Here is a 16,008-nt window from a genome sequence, read left to right as displayed (position 1 = left end):
TGGTCCCCATCGCAGGTAAAGAGCCGTCACTCCGTTGATGTTTGATGAGCCAGGACTTGGCCTCTCGAAGCTCCTCAGGATCGATGAAGATAAAACCTCGAGACTGAGCAAAGGACTTCAAGACAAACGCTGTCAACCTGGAGGAAAGGAGGGGAAAACATTGAAGGACTGTCATGTGATTGTCTAGGTTGCCAATATGTGAAGACATATCTGATTAAATACCAGGATGTAAAGAGTGGGACAGATGTGAACAGCAGAGCGCAGTCGCCGTGACAGGAAGACCCAGCTGGGCTCCTCAGAATGGGAAAGGCTAATGTTGTATGTTTCTGCACCTGCATCAGTTTCCCATACACACAGATCTCAGGGAAACGCTGTGACTGTGAGCAGCCTGGGAGTACGCGTGGCTGTTTATGAGCTGTGGTTTCAGAGGGCCCTGGTAGCAGCACTGTGACTCCGTGGAGAACCAAGGTCAGCTCAGGGGGACACGGCTGAGCTAATGAACACACACTCCTCCATAACAACACACCTCCCGGTACAAAACATTCCAACACAGCAGCCCTGACTCACGGCTTACTCACCAAATAAAAGCTGTTTACAACAGAGATGGAAGACATGATGAATATGAAGAAATATACAAATAAATCATGTGCTCATTTCTTAGTGCCACTCAGATGAGAAAAATAAAATATAATTTTGAAAAGCCCAGCGGTGACCAGTGAAAAAACTTCACCCTGATGGAGAAAATACCGCACGTGCCCTGCCTACGACCTGGATCCTAGAGTCTTAAGAGCAAAGTTATTAAGTATAAATCCTCAGGTTTGTTTTTATAATGCAAAGTCAAATCACACTGTTATTGTTGTCAGATATATCTGGGAGCAGACATACTGTAAATGCCGTACCAGCCTCAACATGTACAGTACAGACTGGGACTGAGGCTTTAGTAAAAACAAATCCTCCACTACTAAGATACAATGATGCAATCTCCAGGTCCAAGTTTGTTATTGGCAATATCTTTGCAAGATGATGATTATTGGAGGGGTGTTAAAAATGTGTGATAAATAAAAATGTCGTTTTACCCCGTGTTACAATGACAATAAAGACTATCTATTCTGAAAGGTCAAGAGGTCAAGTCTAATCCTACATTCACATTCAAATTAATTTCTAGACAGCACATTTTTTGATAAACATAAAAAAACCGCAGTACAATAACAGGGTATTACATATCAGTGATACTTCTTACTAGTGTCTCATTGTATGTAGATTCAACTCTTCAACACAGACGGTCAACTTAACACAAAAAAGGAATTCTATTCAACTCTTGTCAATCGATGGATTGATATGATTCTGCAGCGTCTGCAGATTCCTACTGTGTTTAACAATGACTGTCACACACTGTGGAACAGAAGGTTGGACATTTTTAAACAACGTGTACTAAAATGTCAGCTGTCTTTTACAAAGCAAAACAACATACTGTCACTGTTCTCTTTAACTAGCGATCTGTACTTTGTACTTCATGTTTTCCAATCTTAGTTGACCTGTGACCCCATTTTCACATCAAAAATGTCTTTTAGAATTGAAAGAATACACTCGATTAACATTGTGTGTGGTGTTTTTACATCATAGAAAAATGGAATGTAGAAAAATAATATTTGTATCAGTAATTTTTTCTTCCCTGTCAAAAGACGATCCTTCTTCCCAGTGTTGCGAGCCACAACTTTCTTCTTCATCTTTCATCCCAGTAAAGTGAAGGCTGTGTTACAGGTACGTCAGAGCAGACAGTACAGTATGTGCACTTACCTTCTCGTGAACCCGTGAAACCAAATCAAAAGCAGCGCTTATTTTGGACGCTCACATGCTGACGACTGATTCATAACGAGTCTGATGCAGGCGTACAGGAGGTTCACCATCTGTGTTTGTGCCCACAACGCAAACTTGTTTTCCCAGGGGCGGTAAAGAAAACTCCACATCATTGCTTGTTATATCCTCATATCCTCTGAACGTCATCAGGGGAAGAGTTGAAGGTTTCTGAGGCAGTTTAATGTTACCACTGACACAGAGGGAGTGAGTCATTAGGACCGAGCGCCATGTCAACCGTGGACGACCGTTTGCTGAAGTGACTCCACACAAACAAAAAGAGCCTCTCCCACCCAGGCATTTAAGTTTTCTTCGTGGATCCAGAGCAGCGTGGGTCCAGTCAGTGCAGCGGATATGAGCCGTGATTAAGTGCAAATAAATCCTGACAGCTCTGGCTACCTCAGATGATCCAATTATGCAGTTTGTTTATGATTTCTGGTCGTTTATATAACCAGCTGCTCCACAGTGTAAACTCCATTAAATATTATAATACCTACCTCCGGACATAAATAAACCTCAGGTATGTACGGTGCACATGGGCCTCATAATGCAAGCAGCGCAGCGCCTAATTCCGGGCACCGATTTAAGTTCTGTAAATATTATGAGATGGTTCTGCCTCGGAGTCTACCCTACGAGAGCGTAAACACGAAACAAGCGCTAACAGTTATTCAAACAGAGCAACAGAAATAGATTATTTTCAGCAGAGTAAACTGAAGTATTGATAAGGACCTTCATTACTCCAGTCTGTAATCTACATCTCTGTGCAGACCTGAGAACACAGCTGCTGTTACTGTAGCTACCACCGCCCTGCAGTGACTTACCACATACTGCCAGAGGAATCCCGTTCTCCAAAGGCACTGTAGGATCCATCCTGCCGTTTGTAGGTCAGCTGTCTCTGGTAGCCTGAAGACACAGTAAATTTAACAAATGTCAGATGGAGGTGATGGAAGAACACTTGGAGTCAACACAGAATTTATACATAATCAGTCAATGGAAGAAGCTTTATAGACCTGGGCTACAGCTATAATATGAACTATCAGGCCTTGGAACAGAGGAGGCTGCATTCACTGAAGGAATATGGATAGAAATACCAAGGCTGCTTGGACATGTCCTTGTGGTTGTTGCACACGTCACTGTGATTATACACTCTTAACTACTTTACTGACAGAAAAAAAAGGCCTGAGGGAAGAGCTGCAGGAAAATATTTATAAATGATGGTACGGCAAATGGAATATAGACAATTCACAATAATAATAATAATATTTATTATTTTAGTAATAACAATAACAACAACAACAACAATAATAATAATAATAATAATTATTATTATTATTATTATTATTATTATTATTCAGTCAAAGGATTAAAAGTAAGGATTAAAAGTTGTAACTTCAGGACAGCTGTTGATTAATATTATTTTATTATTAATTATTAATTGTCATCAATCATGCTAAATTGAAAGAAATTAACATTCCTAAATGTGATTAAAATAAAAACGTCATCTCTGTATATTAATGAAACAGAAAAAACAAATACCAGCAGGTAGATCTATGTGTTTCCCTCCTGTTTTTATTTGTGACCATCAATCCAAATGATCCCTGGTTGTTGAGATGGTATTTAAAGCCCTAAGTGCTTTGGTGAAAAACTAAAAAAACTTTCCCCGCAGTGTGTGCAAATAACAACATGTGTATCGCCTGTGTATTAAATTGACAAGTTAAATTAATTAGTTAACACATTAATTCAACATATACTTGACTGTTGTTAGGTGAAAGTATTTTTCACCTTGCAGAAGATAGTCGGTGGCTTCATTCTCCACCTCAGCGCTCAGCTGCCGCGTCTTCTGTAGGTACTTGAGGACAAAAACATTTGGAGCAAAGTGGATCATGTTCTGCTCTCCACATCCAAATGGAAGCCTCAAGAGTTTGTCCAAGTTGTTTAGAGTTGGCCCCATCACATCCCCTGATATTGGAGCACATGTACACACACACATATAAGGTACTTAAAGATAAAAGCCAAACCTAACCGGTCTGGACACAACGCTAAGATCTTTGCCATACAGAAGTACTACAGTACCGATCATATATGCAGTGGCCCTCTCAGATCCAGGCACCATGTTGTGGGGGACGCCAAGTGTAAAGGCTTCATTGTGGTTCTCGTCTGAGTCCTCCTTCTTCCAGATCTTAAATTCTCCTACTGAGCCCCAGCCTGTTGAGAAGCCTATGTGTCGCACCTGGAAACACAAACTGTGGTTATTGAAGAAGAACTCCTGAAAAACCATCCAAATACCAACAATGTCAAACCTGTCCATGGAACTGTCCTGGCCACTGGAGAATCACTGACTCATTAGACGGATGTAGACCGTGTCCCACCTTAGAGAAGACAAACACAGATTTGTGGTGAGAAGAAAACCGAGGATTATTCCAACTGTTACAACAAATATACCAATATGAACAGATGAAGAAACAACTGATTAACAACATAAAACAACAATTAATCCAGTGTCATTTCCTTCAGTGTGTTTCACTTAACCTTTCGCACAGTCACAAACACAAATATACGAGCCGAGCCGTAATGAACACGATTCATCTGGTGCCAGAGTTAATAACTCGTTAGTAACACTCAGCCAAAGATCATCTAAGCCCTTTTGATCATTCCCTCCAAAATGCTATTATCTCTATGAAAGCCAGTCAAGTCTATAGAACTTTTGGCGGGTTTTTAATTGCTGCCTTTGGTGATGGTACAGATTACAGTGTCCAGTGTGTCCTCAGTGAGTGTCCCTGTCTGTATGACCTCACAAAAGGTGACCCCATTGAAACATGTTACAATACAGTTAATAAAAGTCATATTTCAAAATAAAAGCTAAATAAAATGAAACTTTCTGCATAGTTACCACAGCCAACTGAACAGAAAGTTACAGCACATTTGCTGTCATTTAAACGGAGCAGCACTTTCCCATGTACTAATAGTCAAAGTAAGTTCAATCAGTGGTGAGATGTGTGAACGCCTCATGCATTCACTGTGTTGTTAATCGGAGCAGAGACAGGATCGTATTTTTGTTAATTCTCCTGTATCATAACAGAAGCTTAGAATCTTTGACCCTGGGAGCTGCATGTTTTATGTGGAACATGTCACATTAATCATGTCTTGTTGATTCATTTCAAGGAGTTGAATATTTACCTGGACCACGCCTCCCTTCCAACTGATCCAGAAGCTGCGGAACTCGTCCCAGGAGAGTATTCCCGGTGTAGAGGCGCTGACCAGGGGCTCACCCATCTTCCCCATGGAGATCCAGGAGCGGGTGTTTTGCCTTCCTCCGAGCACGATTTCTAACATCTCCGCACTGTCATGAGGGCTGGCGGACAGAGCGAAATGGGCGTCGTTGTGTGTCTTCACCGCCACCTGGAACTGGTTCATCCTGGCCGGCTTTTTCACATACTGATACTCATACTTGTTTGGAGTAGATATGTGGATCCTCTCTGATTAAAAAAAGAAAATACTCAGCTACTTCAAGATAGTAAAATATGTTTTAATTAATAACCAACTAGCTCAGTGGTTCTCAATATGTGGGGCGGGACCCACTGGGGAGGAAAGTTCAAGTTGTATTTATCTTTTTGAACTTTGTGTTATTTGATATGATTGACTTTGATTCATTTTTAAATATGCCGTTACTTGGTGATAGTTCAATCAATTTGATATGTCATTTGTCGAGATTTCTGTTGGGTGGACGGGGCAGGTGGGGCTTGAAAATCCCCAGTTCAAAGTGGAAATGACCAAAAGAGTTTGAGAATCACTGAACTAGCTTCCACATCGAGCAGCTATACAAACAGGAAATAAATATCAGTACTGTATATTGACAGCTACATTATTAAAATTGTTTATAAAATATATCTATATAAATACATGGAAATAAATGTGTCGGGTCAACGTCTGTAAACTGACCATTGGGGCAAAAGAAGACACTGTAGGTGTATTCCCTCAGCAGACCCTCTGGCTGCAAAAAGAATGAGGAGAGGACACATTGATCATGATGAATCATGTAAGGATGTTAGTATGTTTGAATAATTAGAACCTCCCAGGACTGAAAGACTAACTCACCTCTACCAGAACTGTCCTTCGAACATAGTCCAGACCAATCGGTGTCCTTTCCTCCACATCGTTGGCTGTTTTTCCAGACTGTAGTCCATCTGAACAGCAGCTCGGTTCACTGTAAGCAATGGCCCGAGCTGAGAGGAAACACGAACACACGAACACACGATCACACGTCTGTTTGAACATAGGAACTAACCAAACTCAATGACAAAGGCACTCATTGGTACAGGTCTAAACATCACTATCAAATGATTCCGTTTTTCGAGGAAAACCAAACCACATACTTGTGACATGAATGGTCGAGGCCCGGACAGAACCTGTTTTCATCTATTTACGCTCACCGGCCGTAACATACATCACACAGGACAAACATGTCCGTAAGCGTACTCGCCATTCTCTCACTGAGCAGCACATTGGAAACGCTGCCCTGGGCCAATAGCATTTCTTTGTTTGTGTGTAGTGAAAGGGAAAAACACAGGGCCAAAGAGCTCACAGTGGGGCCGTGGGGGGCCCATTGACCGCTAATGACCTGCAAACTCATCAACATGCCACTGTCACAGAACAGTTCCCCCACTGCGCTCCTGCTTTGTTCTCACATGAGTTTCAGGGGGGACTGTTTGCGTCTCTGGGTGGGCGACAAGATCACACACAGCTCGGCGCCTTGGCACAGCACACTCTCCCTGAGCCAAAGGCCTGCTTTCAAGTAACGTGTCACATGACCTGCAGCCTGGTCAGTGATATACCACCAAAGGTTTGATACGAGTCGTCACGCCTTTTTTAGAATACTCTAAACTGCAGTGGAACCACAACAAACTGTATTATTACTAACAAATACTATTCATCTGTAGTTAGTATTGAGTTTAAAACAGATTAACCCTGACGGCTACTTAGACTGATGTTGTAGTGTTGCAGTTTTGAAGGTAGTAAAAAATCCTAATGAAGTGACCTAAAAAAAAACATTTACGATAATTAAATAACCTAACCTTAATTTTTTATTTTTTTTATTTACCTGGATCTCCATTTTACAAACACGTCATTTATTTTCCTGGATCTCCATTTTACAAACACGTCAATGAGGAATTTAAGGTTAAAGGACCTTCATTTCAATTTAACTGGGATGATAATACAAATATGTCATGATAAATCAATTTCACAAATCAATCAAACTATTAATCAATGATCAATGTGAGCCAGTTGTTATAACTTAAAATCCTCGAGAGCTAATAAGACACTGACCGGCCTCGATTCAACACGGCTGTGCATTTTTCTATCAAAATCAAAAAATCTTTAGCAAAATATATCAATTATAATGTAGTAATATTATAGTTGACCGTACAACTGTCATAAAATGCTGTCAGTTACTAATATATACAGCTTTAATGTTCTTTGTTATCTGTGCAAAAATAAGAGTTGATATTTTCATTTGTGTGCACAACTTTTTTAAATGAATGGAATGTATGTAGATCAGGAACAAAGTATTAAGTTAAACTGTGTCAAAGGAAGTTAATAGTCAACACCAAAACCATTAGCTTCCTGTAGTAGTCAACCGTTAGCTTCCTGACACGTCGGTACCTGTGATGTTAGCAGAGCCCAGCTCAGTGAAGGACAGCACGATTGACGTGGGCGTGGCCTCTCCAGGGGCAACACACTTCTTCCTGGTGACATGGTGTCGTCCGGGGTGGCCGACAAATTTGATGCCCTTCGGTACCGATACTTTAACATGAACCTGTGGGAATGGAGTCAAGAGGATAACGGAGGAGACGAGGTAGGAAGAAGAAGAAAGAGGAGTCAGAAGCAGTCGATCACCTCTGACACTCCTCACAGTGACATCACTTTTGCAACACATGCCTCTCCCTCATCTAGCGTGTTTCCCTCAAAGCTCCGAGAGCGAGGAGGAATTCCTTAAATCACATTGTGAATTTTCCATATTGACTGACTCATGCTCCTCCAGCTCCCTGGAGGATCGGGCTCCACTCATCCACAGAAAAGTAATGTAATGCAAAGGAATTTTAACAGTTACGCTCACACCACAGGTCGTAAATAAAGGAGCGGAAAATATTTCACGTGTTGCTGGGTCGGACTTCAAAAGAGGGGCGATTCACGTTTGCATAATCCTTGACATGACATCATAGCAGTGCATGCAACAGCCATTTAACAAGCCCCTCTGCAGTCATCATGATGTCATCCGTGTGTGTGTGTGTGTGTGTGTGTGTGATGGACACTAAAGAAAAGATGAGGTGGTTTCACAGAGTGAGTGAAGATAGACTAGAAAGGCTTCTCTGTCCACGGAAAACATCAGTAAAAATATTCCTGAAGGGTTTATGGTCCTAATCACTACGTTCAGGTCATGGTCAATAGAACGTGAAGCCAATTTTGTGAACTACAAACCGTTTTAACAGGAAATAGACAGCGAGGCACTGGGGATTTCAGGCACGGTGGTAAATCCATGTCTGTCTTTGAATTTAGATTTACTTTACAGCGATTTTAAACGATCTGTTTCCAGTCTGCAGGACCAGGCAGTTTTGTAATCTAATTTTTATTATAATGGATTACATTTGGGTAAACAACAGTGTTTTATTTCAAATGGGGCTGTTTTTTTCTGAGTACTTGAGTTTTTTCTAATAAACAAAAGCCATGAAGATAGGGCTGGGTACTCTGGGATTACAGTTACATCAACTACACTATTCTCAAAGAATGAACCTTGTCAACAAAGACCTGACTTTGAAGAGATGCTGGAGCTAAAAGAAATGCATTTTAAATGATTCAGACTCTTTGGCAGGTTATGAGAACTAAATTATCATTTGTCACCATATAAATACTCCGAATGAAAAACGAGTGTAAGATATGAGATGAGATGTTAGAGATATAGGATGAGATATGAAGAAATGAGACGTGATGGTTGACTGGATCATGTCCACACATACAAGTGATTGATCTCCTTCACTGTTGTTGTATGAAATAAGCAGCTGTACCTAATGGGCCGTTATCCTCCTGAGTCAGAGATATAAGTCTTTGTATTTTGTCATTGGAGGTCGTGTGTCATCCCTTAATGGAACCTGCTTCTAACTGGTGTTTGCTGCACAGGAACATGTTAATGTCCTCCGTGTGTGTGTGTGTGTGTGTGTTGTGGTCTCACCTCAGCACACGTTGGCAGGTAGTTGTAGACCGTCAGAGGAACCTTGGTCTGTTCTCCTCTGATTAAACTGTACGGCAGCGTGAAGTCCACAAAGAAGGGTTTGAAGGTCCGCAGCTCTGCTCTGTCGGCCAGGCCGAGCCCTTTACTCCCAGACAGACTGATGGCTTCCGTTACCCATGTGGTAATTGAATCTGGCACGTCCAATCGCAGCTCGGCTTCTCCAGATTCAGAGCTGTCAGTGACACACGTTCAGACACGAATGAGGAAGAAAAACAAAATACTACTTTATATCCTTGAACCAATTTAAAAGGAGGATATGCTGGTGATGGTTACTTTAACCTAACACCTGTGTCAACAGCCTCAGCTGCACCAGAGCAACTACAGCAAACACTCTACTACGGTGAGCTATGAGTGACAGTCAGGTGCTGTTTCTATGAATGAATCAACTGAGATCATTACTGGCAAAACATATGATATTGGTGTTGGCAAACAGTCACAGAGCATATAAAGCCACAGCCTGCATGTACGCCCTTCCTTTGATTAAAGTTGCCCAAAATCCACTTTAATAGACTTTTAAGGAAATCTGAGCTTTGGATTTCACGGGGAAATTAGGACACAGCGGAGGTCCTGTCCAAAAAAAAAAAATCAAACATATGGAAATCTATGGACAACTGGTTTTTATTGGCTAAAAATAAATGGAAGGAGCTGTAAAAGAGTTTGAATCTGTTCCAGGACTGTCTCGTATTAGAATAGAGACATTCACACCCAGAGGGAGGACATTTGGATGATGTCCGATGACGGAACATCCCTAATAACTCCATTCTCTCTCACATCTTAATCCAACATTCTCTTGATTTTATTGATTATTTTTGTACTGCATTTATTTCAAATCTAAACGTATTTCACATGTTTGTTAGATGCTAAACGTTGTTGTTTTTTTTTTTAATTTTCAGACATCTGAGGCCAGTACCCAGCCATAGGCTTATAACAGACATCCACACCAGTGAAGTGTTTATACTAGGACTTAAATACCTGATGTTGAGGCAGTGCCACACCCAAGTCTCTGGGAAAAATGTGCGCCTCCGCTTCTCTGCTCTGCAACAGAGTCACAGGCTGACATCAATAACAGGCTTCAGCTGCTCACAATAAAACAACACCATAATTGGACAATGTATTATTCTGAATTCCACAATGACATTCAAGAGTCACGTCATGTATTTAACGTTCATCACTTCAATGAGGCCTTTGTGACATTCGGGAACATTGACCTAATAGGAAAACAAACTATAGTTACTTTTCATTTTCTCCTTTGCTCATTGTTGCGCGATAATCGTGATGATGAATCTGAAATTCATATACCTAATTTTTTAAACGCCGTAATCACGGCCTCGTCATGGGCTTGGTATTGAACTCAGAGCTGTTACAAAGGTTCATGCCCATATGACATGATGTCATGTGAGGTGTGTGTGGTCCAGCCAGAGATCTCAGTAAATGTTTATCAATAATTTAGCCACCCACCCATTGTGGGAAGATAAACAGATTCTTGGGAAAAGGACAAAATACATTATACTGAAATTCAGTAAAGCAGAGAATCCTTCAGGCATTTTAGTCCATTTAGTTGTTTCAAAAGACAGGAAACCAAAAACGTGTGGTGATATCATATATTTAAAAGTCAATTGGAATTAAGGTTTTGATAACTACCATTGTTAATGGAACTTTTAGGTGTTCTTCAACATTCATTTAGATCCCATTTGTAGGAAAATAGATGATAAAACATGGCCTGATTGTAAAGAACAAACTCCATCACTATTTCCTGCTGGTTAGTGCTTAATCTGTTTTATTTTATTGTCTTTTAACCTAAAAATAAGATCAAACTTCAACAAAATCGATGTTGATGTAAAACAAAGAGAAGCTACAGCGAGAAACTAAGAACAATTGTTGTTAAAAAGACGTTTCTTTCTACTGGAAAAAAAAATCAGATTAGACAGAAGGTGAGCAGCTCTGATCAACAGGTTGTGAATGATCTCTTATTTATTTATAGTCAAAGGATGAAGACTCTTGTTGTTTGGTCTCAGACTCTCTCTTTACCTCAGTGTCGGGCGTGAGTGTGTAGCAGTCACTAATGTTGAGGTGTGTGGCTGAAACGCAGGAACTGCCTCATCAGTGTACATTCCTCCGCTCTGCCGATGGTTTAAACTCACCATATCTGTCATCACCACCAGACCTGTTTCCTGTGTCAAACACAAGTTGCAATAAACACACACACACACACACACACACACACACTACGATAACTGTTATTTTCTAACTCTGGGACATTCTTGTGTTGGTTCATACCGTGAAAGCAAAGCGGGCGTCTTTGGTGATGTCCCAGTGCCAGGGGAACACAGAGGAGCGTCTGCGTCTCCTTGACGACAGCCCTGGCCACCAGAAGTGTCCGTCATCTTTGGGTACGCCAAAGGCGTCGGACACATCAAAATCTGACAGCTCCTTAAAGACCTGCGGGGTACACGAAGGAGGGAAACGCAAGAACACGGTCACGTACCGTCGATAGATGATCCACACACAGTTCCTCCGGTTTGGTTGTACTAATCGCAGAGAAATATACGACCAACCTTGTCAAGGCTGAGCTGGAAGTCAGGCTTCAGCAGATACAGACTCTTATCCACAGTGGCCACGCAAACACAGGAGCCGGGCTCCCCACGGACACTCAGGGTCACTGGGTCGCCGGGCATTGAGTCATTGGTTGACAGAGAAACAGACACCTGCAAACCAGCCAACACAAGAGAAGATCAAATTCAAAATAACTGTACTGCGCTGAGGGGAAGAAAAGAACTTCACCTAAGTCAGTGTCAGCTGAATTAATCAAATCATAAATGTCTTTTTAAGCAGGGAGAGGAAATCAGGGCCAGGTTAAACCAAGACACCTGAAAAACAACCAGAGTGGAAAACTACAGCCTTCTGAAAGAGCAGGGACGGTGAGAGGCCATAAACTTTCACCCGTCACGACTATTTTTCAGCGGTGCAGAGTCACAGATTAGCCCAGTTCATCAGTTCCTCTGACCTCCTTTCACCACCCTGTAACCTGTCATCCTCTCCCACCACGACCCTGTTCCTCTGGCTGCGGCCGGCATGGCCTCTGTCTCATCATGTCCTCAGAACCCCACCTCCCCCACACCCCCCGTCACACACACACACACACACACACACAGTGTTGTAATAGCATACCAGGGAGCTGTAAATACTTCAGGGAGTTAACTCCACCTAATGCAGGCAGGAACTGGGGATATCTCCCAGGCTGACAGCTGTTTGTTTACAGACATTACACTGTGGACAGAGCTGGTGCATGGATACACGGCTCAGCTCCATAAAGGTGTACAGAGCGCCTCATTTTACCCCCCACTTTTAATGAGTTACACACACGCCACAGCATCAGTGTTGTCCTGTTAGCATGAGACTAAAGAGGAAACTCCACTCAAAGTAAATCAGTTCAAACAGAAGGGTTTCCTTCTGCTCCCCAACCTTGTTCTCAAAGTCGGGCTGAACTGGGATTTTGAGGCTGTCGGTGATTCCCTCGCCATTTTCTCTGACATAGTAGACGAGCAGACGACTAAGCGGTGCCATGCTGGGACTGACGGGGAACCGCAGATATGTCACACAAGTATCCACCTCAGCCTGGGAGGAGGAGGAGGAGGAGGAGGAGTCTGGAGAACCTGGTGGAATGATAATAAATGTGATGTTTGTGGAAAAAATGTAATTATTTTTGAACCTAACTGACATCAGCACTTACTGCCGTCGGAGGGCGGCAGGTCGGTCGTGTGAATGTTTTTGTCAAAAGTGACTGCGGCTCTTTTTCCTCGGTGTGAGGATGTGAGGTTAGCTGGCTTTTGGCCTGACAGAATGATGTTTCCTCTGGACGCCACTTCATAGTGCAGGGTGAAATTACAGGGGCAGGTGGATTTAAGAGCCACTTCTGCCTCTTGGCCAACCTATACATGGAAAATTACAACATCGCTGTTAACTCACCACAGAGCTGTTGCACTCAAACACATTGAAAATACATTAACAACTCCAATGTGTGACCTGGTGAATTGCTTTAACCTTTGAACGTTCTGCATTTATTGTTTTCCAGGAACAACTTAATTGTGTTTGTTAAAACTAACAGATACATTTTCTTGGAAAAAACAGGTGTATGAGCCACAGCCCATCGTAAAGTTCAACGACTGTTTGAATGCATCGTATCAGCCACACCCTGCTGTGCTGATTCTATATTACACTGTATATGAAAAAAACCCAATGTAACATTTTCTTAAAAGGATGTGAATTATACTTTTTCATATCAATAACTCCATCATTTGGCAAAATTGTTGAACCTAGTGAGGAGCCAAACTTCACGACCTATCTTTGCCTTCAAAGGTAGAGCCTTTGGTAGCAGCTCAATCCATATCAAAATTCATCAAAGGTTAATTTTCTAATTCCCCAACTTTTCTGAATAATTAGTAAATTCTTAGTAAACACCTTACCTTAAGTGTAGTGCTGGGACTTTGAATCTGGATGTGACACCTGCTGGGAGAGTACCAGCTACTGATTGACAAGTAGCTGGGCAGGTACTGGTCTCCCACTGTTTTTCCATTGATAGAAATCACTTTAGTCTACGAAAGCAAAAGAGATCAAAGGTGAAACTCTGTGTATTTAGCGTGTACTTTAGCTCTTATATATATATACTCCGAGATACTACTGCTGGGACAGCCACTGACCTCCAACCAGACGTACTGGGCAGCAGTGGGGATGGAGGGGATTTCAAAGGAGGCCTGACCGTCCTTTGAAACAAGTTCACTGGTATAGATGTTGTCTTTTGCCGTGAGCTCTGCTTTGACACGGACTCTTACGCCATCAGCTGGACTGCCGTCAGGGTAGGTGATCTCGATCTGCAACCAAAAAAAAGATGAGTATGCAAAACACAAAGTTGTTGCAAAGTTTCAAATCCAGGGGTCCTCAGTTTACGCCCTCGACCTAAGACATTTCATGGTTACATCAACATCTCCCATAAATTCATTTAGAAAGTTTGGACTCTTCTGATGTTTTTATGTCCTAGATTATGATGTCACCACTGTGTTAGCGTAGCTGAGTGACTGTACTTACGTAGAGTATGGGAGTTCAGACTTACGAAAATCGAGTTAAGTCTCTTCGTAGGAATGGACATAAGTCAAGGACCCCCTACTGTTCTTCAAATAACAATGTCCGTTCAATACAATTGTGGCTCAAGTCTCACCTTCCCTTTGTAAGGCAGACCAGGCTTGAACTGCTTGCGCGTGTCTTTGGAGTACTTGATGTCGATGAGCTGTTTATGGATTGGTGTTGAATCGTCGTACGTGGTTTGCCTGCTTCCATCTATGCTGGTGACCGAGGCCCAAATGCTAACTGCGCCCCTGAAGTGGTCTGCTACGTCCAAGGGCATCATGTCTTTGACACACAGGCTGAAATTTGCAGAGCCTTTGATCTAAGGGACGGGAGGTCGAACACACCACCATATGTTTCAGTCAAAACCATTTACGCTCAGCCACAATATACGCTGGCAAAGGGAGAAACAAACAAACACACCTCCATGTTTTTGATCACAGGTTGTCCCATCTCATGGCGGTAATAGCCCACTCCGTTCACCGTCATGTTCACCGTTAACTTCCCCGTCACAGGTTTTCCAAAGGTGTACCTGTACAACACAGGCGTGTCAGACCTCTGTATGTCAAACAGGGACAGCATGATGAACACCTGCAGTGATCGTCACCTGGCGCTGACACTGGCCTGCTCACATGAGTTCAGGTCCCGGATGTAGCGAGGAGAATCTATCACCAGCTCAAACTTGGGGATAACTGCAGCGTGACCAACAGAGAGTTATTATTTCTACTGTACATTTTTGGTTTTAATTGACCTACCGTATGTAATTTCAGTCTCGTACCATATTTTTGGACTTCAAATGACTTGTTGTAGGTGTGACCCTGAACGTCTACAAAGATGAGCCATTCTCCAAACACAGGCTGGTCAGACAGAGGGAAACTGGTGTTTACAACGCCTACAGAGTTAAGAAGCAGAACGCTGTGGTCAGCACCGGGTTGGTTTGTGTTGTTAGACATTAGTGTGGCATGGGTTTAGGAAACCATGGAAAAATGCTGTTGATAAAACATGTATTCATTTGACTGTTAGCTGTTAGAAATAAATCTCCCCATTGTTGGATGAATAAAGGACTTAAGTATTGTTGTTATTATTATTATTATGATGTAGCACAATTTAATGCATGGCTTTGTAAACAAAGCCACGTGACGACGTATTTGTACGCTCCACTCACTACTTCCTGTGTTTTACCGTGTAACAGTGAAACGCCCTTTCTATGGTAGAAGTTCTATAATCAAAATATATCATTATTATATATAATATACACTGTTCACCAGTGTATCTAGAACTGATGACAATGGCCGTCACACTTCACATGACTTGATTTAGATTTCATTTACGCTCAATCTCATCAACTGCAGTTATGTAACTGATCCTTTTATACAGACTATTTCAAACCATATCAAAGTGAAGTACAGTACATGTATATCAGTGTATACACAGCAGTGGAAAGACTGGTCTGCTCACCACAGCAGACAGGTTTGAGACTCTTCCACTGGACCATTCTGGAGCCTCTGGGATCCTACGAGATGAAATGGGAATATAAAACAAAAAGAAAAACTCTGCTGACGTGAAGGTTACTATATTTGTCAGAAGTGGGTGAAGGAATTCTTGAACTGAACTTGACCCAAAGACCTAACTCCTGTCATGGACTGCTGTTGAAAGGCTTTCCCTGAGGTGATACGTGCTACAGGTAAAATAGTAGTAAATACAAAAACATCCATAAATTTGACAGAAGCTGTAAATCTGTGAAGGGTTTA

General features: G+C 42.0%; 1 protein-coding gene across 3 annotated transcripts in view; it reads right to left on the bottom strand.

The window, feature by feature from the left end:
• cpamd8 (C3 and PZP like alpha-2-macroglobulin domain containing 8) overlaps positions 1 to 16,008 on the bottom strand; it is a 38,030-nt gene that overhangs the window by 16,095 nt on the left and 5,927 nt on the right. For all 3 annotated transcript variants that reach the window (XM_008336829.3, XM_025053745.1, XM_025053749.1), the window contains 23 exons: positions 15,716 to 15,770; positions 15,036 to 15,149; positions 14,865 to 14,949; positions 14,681 to 14,789; positions 14,352 to 14,579; positions 13,837 to 14,007; positions 13,603 to 13,731; positions 12,870 to 13,068; positions 12,602 to 12,792; positions 11,695 to 11,844; positions 11,417 to 11,578; positions 11,168 to 11,310; positions 10,112 to 10,174; positions 9,080 to 9,311; positions 7,516 to 7,669; positions 5,950 to 6,077; positions 5,794 to 5,845; positions 5,032 to 5,330; positions 4,155 to 4,223; positions 3,928 to 4,084; positions 3,637 to 3,813; positions 2,676 to 2,757; positions 14 to 137 (listed from right to left, as the gene is read on the bottom strand). In XM_008336829.3, coding sequence (XP_008335051.1) covers positions 14 to 137; positions 2,676 to 2,757; positions 3,637 to 3,813; positions 3,928 to 4,084; positions 4,155 to 4,223; positions 5,032 to 5,330; positions 5,794 to 5,845; positions 5,950 to 6,077; positions 7,516 to 7,669; positions 9,080 to 9,311; positions 10,112 to 10,174; positions 11,168 to 11,310; positions 11,417 to 11,578; positions 11,695 to 11,844; positions 12,602 to 12,792; positions 12,870 to 13,068; positions 13,603 to 13,731; positions 13,837 to 14,007; positions 14,352 to 14,579; positions 14,681 to 14,789; positions 14,865 to 14,949; positions 15,036 to 15,149; positions 15,716 to 15,770 — 3,273 coding nt within the window. The remainder of the gene's footprint in view (positions 1 to 13; positions 138 to 2,675; positions 2,758 to 3,636; positions 3,814 to 3,927; positions 4,085 to 4,154; positions 4,224 to 5,031; positions 5,331 to 5,793; positions 5,846 to 5,949; positions 6,078 to 7,515; positions 7,670 to 9,079; positions 9,312 to 10,111; positions 10,175 to 11,167; positions 11,311 to 11,416; positions 11,579 to 11,694; positions 11,845 to 12,601; positions 12,793 to 12,869; positions 13,069 to 13,602; positions 13,732 to 13,836; positions 14,008 to 14,351; positions 14,580 to 14,680; positions 14,790 to 14,864; positions 14,950 to 15,035; positions 15,150 to 15,715; positions 15,771 to 16,008) is intronic.

The sequence above is a fragment of the Cynoglossus semilaevis genome, chromosome 2, assembly GCF_000523025.1.
Source record: "Cynoglossus semilaevis isolate Cse_v1.0 chromosome 2, Cse_v1.0, whole genome shotgun sequence".
NCBI lineage: Eukaryota > Metazoa > Chordata > Actinopteri > Pleuronectiformes > Cynoglossidae > Cynoglossus > Cynoglossus semilaevis.
Note: the sequence above shows the minus strand (reverse complement) of the source record. Positions and strands in the feature narration are given on the sequence as shown.